We start from the raw sequence: 4,873 nt of genomic DNA on the forward strand, positions 1-4,873 counted from the left end.
TCTGCTAAGATACAGATATTAGAAGATGTTATAAACTTAAAAAAAAATAATCAGAAAAACTGTCCTAAAATCTGCCACGACCACGCCCCCGACCTCGGCCCCCCCTTGATGGTTTATCACCTCTACCTTCTATTCCTCTGGTTGCTTTTGAAGCACTGTCTTTAAAGTTCTTATTCTTCTTTTGTTTCTGTGAAAACAAATTAAAATGATTCTCTTTAAAGAATAATTTTAAAAACTACAAATTTATGACAGAAAAAGCTCTTACCTTTGCAAAGTTTGAACGAACATCCTGGTTTTGTCGCCTTTGATCTCCACTCTGGAATCGACTGTAATTAGCCTGCTGATAATCATATGGTTCAAATTGGGGTGGCCCACTGGAGTTTCTGTTGGGCGTTTTGTTGGAAGGAGGAACTGTTTGCTTAGCTTCTGGTCCACTTTTAGAATTTTTGGGTGATTTTGTATCAGTTCTCTTTTGTTTCTGTTGAGGTTCCTCATCTTCTTGATCTTCTAATGATTTACCTTTTATCTGAGATGATTTTCTCTTCACACCTTTAGCCTGTTTACATAAAGGGTTTTAATTTAAAAAGCTGATATTGTTTGAAAAAAAAAAAAAAAAAGCAACAACAAAACTGAATGTTGATAAAAGCACACCTGGGAGGAGAGGGATATTTCTTCTGGCCTTCCAGCTGAGTCACCTGCAGTGGATGGTCCACCATTCTGGCTATCATTTGTCATTCGCCTTATGTCTGCTTGCATCTGATCACAAGTGAAATAAAAATATGTATATGATAAATAATAACCAATAGGAATATATTAAGAAGTAAGAATGTCAGTGCCGCGGACTTACTCTGCTTATTCTTTGCTCAAATGTTAAGTCATCAGAAACATCTGTAACTTGTTTAGTAGCCTCTTTTTGCAGCTCTTTTTCTTGATGCTTTCTTAACTTTTCTTGATCTAAATGGTCTAAGTATGGACGTACCTTTTTATAACATTCAAAGGGACTTAGGAAGTTTACTTTAGCAATAAGATCTTTTAACTCCGGTTTCAGATCCGATCCTTGCTCAGGGCCCTATTAGAGAAAGTTGACATGGACTTAAAACTGCAAGAAAGTAATTTAAACATTACACGAAAAAATATGAGTATGTATTCTTACATCTTCAGGTAGATGAGATTGCCCCAACTCTAATTTTGGTTTATGATTCTCTAAGGCACTTTGAGCCAAATTTGTGGCCAGTGAATGAGGAAGTGAGGCACGGATCCACAAACTTTGGTTAGACATCTCAACATCACCATTTTCTACTATAAAAGAAAGTACAGATTTATAAAAGGGCATCCTACAAATACACATTTTAAACTACACAGTAACTTACAGGGTTTCAGTAAAGTAGGAAGATCATCTCGGAAATCCACTTGAAACGACATGTCATGTGGACAATGCAATGGATTTTCTAAATTTAATTTTGCCCATGTTTCAGCAACTGGCCTTTGGCGCAACTCTTCCTCAACAACTGGCTAATAAATCATTAAAAATTGAAATTATGAAGGTGGTGGTTTTGTTACAGATTTATTGATAATAGATAATTACCTTAACTAGTGGCTGGTCACGTGCTCGTAGAATAATTTGATGCATTTCCACAAGGTGTTGACGAACTAGTGGAGGAATTGGATTGCAGCAAGATAGGATACCTTGAATTTCCCTTGGAAGTAGCTCACACATATGCAGTAACATGTGATTAGGCAAAACATACCTAAGAACAAGCACAAGAAAATAAGCATTAGCAATTTACTGAAGCAAACCCTATGAGTCAGCAATTTAAAGCGTACTAAAGACACAGACCCTGTACTCTCATCTTCCTCACGTGCCACCCTATCTCTCCATTGAAACAGATGTTGAAGACCATACATTTGTCTGTTGTTAAACATCTTCTTGCTTTTGCGATACAGCTCCATATGTGAATCATCTTGAAGTATGAATTTTTGAAATCGCCTTTTGCAAACTTCTGTGCTCCGTTGATAAACAGCTAGGAGCAAGTTAGTCTGACCATTAGCAGCTTGAATCAGAGCATTTCGCATACATTCATAAATGTATATCAAATAATGAGTGTCAGCCCTTGCGTACATTTTCAGTTCATCGGGGAGAGGTCTAAAATGTCATAATACAAATATCAGTGCAATGTTGGAGAATGTCGCAATAGAGCACATAGAACAGCAATTGATCAATACCTAATCCGCCAATCTGCAAGTTGGAAGTGCTTGTCAGCATTAACATCACAAAAATGTTTCATAAGGAAAGCAAGAGATAGCCCAGCAAAATTTAAAGCTTTAGCTGCTTGATAAGTGTCAAACATATTAACAACATAGAGGCTCAAGTCTCCTTGAAGCCATTGGATGTCTTTCTCAGCTCCATGAAATACCTACAAATAAAAATAATTAAAAATATTTACCTTAACTTTTACACCATTAGGTATATACTGTCATTCATAAAGTAGGGAGAAAACAAATGTCTACCTTCAAAATTTTAGGGTTAGTAAATGCTTCATTCAATACATGCAGATCTGAACGTAGGGAAAGTGTGTCTATAAGATAATCCTTTCCTCCAGTTGATATTTGCATCAGACAAGTAAATCCTTGAAAGCTGCGATATGAATGGTGCTGTGAAAGAAAAATAGTCATGTTAATTCTACAAATGTTAGTGTTAATGTGAGCATAAGTTTTAAAAACATGAAGATTTAAAAATTGTGCTTACTTCTAAATCAACAGCAAATGTTTTACACTTTAAGAGATCATCCAAAAGAGGTGCAATTTGTTCCTGCCTCTCTACCATTACAAGAGGGGTGTCAGCCATAGGTTTCACAGGAGTAGGTTTCAATACTTTCAATTGATCATCTGGTGGCGTGAAACGGTCAAGCTCAAATTCATAAGGATGGCTGAAGCTGAAATAAGACAAGGCGTACATTTGAGTTAACAATTCAAGAAAAAAGGTAATGTGCCAGCTATGACCTGTAAAAAGAAAACAATTTTATCCAATTTAGTAGAAAGTATAGTTCAATTGTAAAATAAAACTTCACATACCACTCCCCGTCTTCACTAGTCTCCACCAGAATGGCTAAAGGTTTGAGAGCATTTGGTTTCTCCTTTATCCGAGGGTCCCAAGGAGTATTACTATTGTCAATTTTATCTCGGAACTTTGCTTGTGGCCTTTCAATATTTTTAGCAGTGAGAAGACGCACTGATTGTGGTTGGAATTGGGCAGGCACGTTAGAATCTACCTTGTTAAGAGACCCCTTGTTCCAGCTTCCGCTGACAGCCCTTGTTTTCCCAGATGCTTCCACTAAAACTGGCTCTGGGTTTTTCCTGATGCCTAAAATTTCGTCTAAAGTATTTCCTACTCGTTCAAAAATTTGGTCATTTGCATCAACTAGCAATTCAAATTTCTCTTCAATATCTCTGCGGAGAATGCTTCCTTGAATATTCTGGTGGCGTAATATCATATTCATCCTGAAATTCAAAGATAAAAATATTAAAAAATATTAAAGGATATTCAAACATGGCTAATTAAATTTTGAAAAACGTGAAATACGTGGGGTTACCATATCAAAACGTTACTTACAAGTGAAGAATTCTCTTCCCTTCGGAGTCCATAACAGTTTTAAAAGAGGGGAAACTTGTATAAAAATCCCATCTTTGACCTATAGGTAAACTGTTTGATTCTCTTATTTTCTCCATGAGTATTTTCAGTCCATTCTATAATTGTGAAAAAAAGAAGTATTCAGCATGAAGAAAATATAACGTGCTAAGAGATAAGAAGTTAACCTATATACAAAGTGTGGTCGACTGGTGACCAAAGGCTGCGGGTGTTTCGTCGGGCATTCTTACCTGTGTAAATTCTTTCATGGTTTTAAAGCCAGGGTACACCTCAGAGTTTTCACTGGCATTATCGCTTGGTTCACTTGCGGTGTTTCTGTTGTCAGACATTTTCCGGCGTGCAATCCACTGCACGGGAAAACAAGCAAGATTGAACGTGAACAGACCAGAAAATACACATACACAAACCACGGCAGCCGACAAAAATTAAAACAGTGGTACCAACATGAAAACTCAGAAGCCGTCACCGGCGGCTCAGAAAACAATTCTCTGCGGCAAAGAATGACTTGATAAAGTCAGTATGCTTTTGCAATAAAACGAATTTAACCGTAAACTCCTGCCAACACACCAAAATCGTTCCGTGTTAAACATGGAATATAATTTTGTCGGATGCCTAAGCCCCCACGAAATAAAGGGGTCTGTACGGTGGCGACACCTATGGTCCACATCGGAAACGACAGAGGCGGAAGAGCGGTCTTTTGAAACGAGAGCGGCTAAGGTGAACACGGGTTGCTCGGGTTGTCTGGCGAACGGAGCTGAAATGACTTCTGCAGACTGGCACTCATAGAATCCTGTCGGCGTCGCTGGTCCGTATTCAACTACTAATCTGAATGGCTCATTAGGAAAAAAAGGAAAGAAAACGCGCGTTTATATTTGAACTCATCACAATCCCTGCGAGGAGTCAGGCGCGGTATGGAGGAGGAGGGGAAAGTCACCAACCCACCCCTCTCCGTAATCTCTCGTGAGCAGCCTGAAAGGCAGGCAATTTATGCCACCCCCCCTACTCTCCACACCTGTGTTTAGGCAACCCACGGTGCATCGCTCTCCTGTCAGCCGGACCTGCGAAGAGAGGACGAAACAGGGGAGAGGATCGCCAAGGACCCAATGGAGTACAAGCCTTCTCATTCGAACCGATTTCAGCGGTCCGACTGAGAGCAGACTGCGTAGAGCTTGTTGATCGTTGTGATGGGGCTCTCGAGGGAAAAGGGTTAGTCGTAGGGGGTGGGGG

At 39.1% G+C, this 4,873-nt stretch overlaps 1 protein-coding gene across 1 annotated transcript; it reads right to left on the reverse strand.

Annotated features, from left to right (window-relative positions):
• LOC113203592 (exosome component 10) lies at positions 1-4,060 on the reverse strand. Its single transcript, XM_052263825.1, has 14 exons — positions 3,877-4,060; positions 3,611-3,744; positions 3,073-3,498; positions 2,747-2,933; positions 2,509-2,652; positions 2,224-2,414; positions 1,838-2,143; positions 1,586-1,748; positions 1,371-1,512; positions 1,154-1,299; positions 848-1,069; positions 652-756; positions 266-556; positions 1-187 (listed from the first exon to the last, which is right to left on the reverse strand). Exons 1-14 carry the CDS (start codon positions 3,973-3,975, stop codon positions 65-67), a joined length of 2,679 nt encoding a protein of 892 aa, XP_052119785.1. The 5' UTR covers positions 3,976-4,060; the 3' UTR covers positions 1-64.
• Positions 4,061-4,873: the final 813 nt, after the last annotated feature.

This window comes from Frankliniella occidentalis, unplaced genomic scaffold (assembly GCF_000697945.3).
Source record: "Frankliniella occidentalis isolate FOCC.00 unplaced genomic scaffold, Focc_3.1 Scaffold14, whole genome shotgun sequence".
In the NCBI taxonomy this organism is placed as follows: Eukaryota; Metazoa; Arthropoda; class Insecta; order Thysanoptera; family Thripidae; genus Frankliniella; species Frankliniella occidentalis.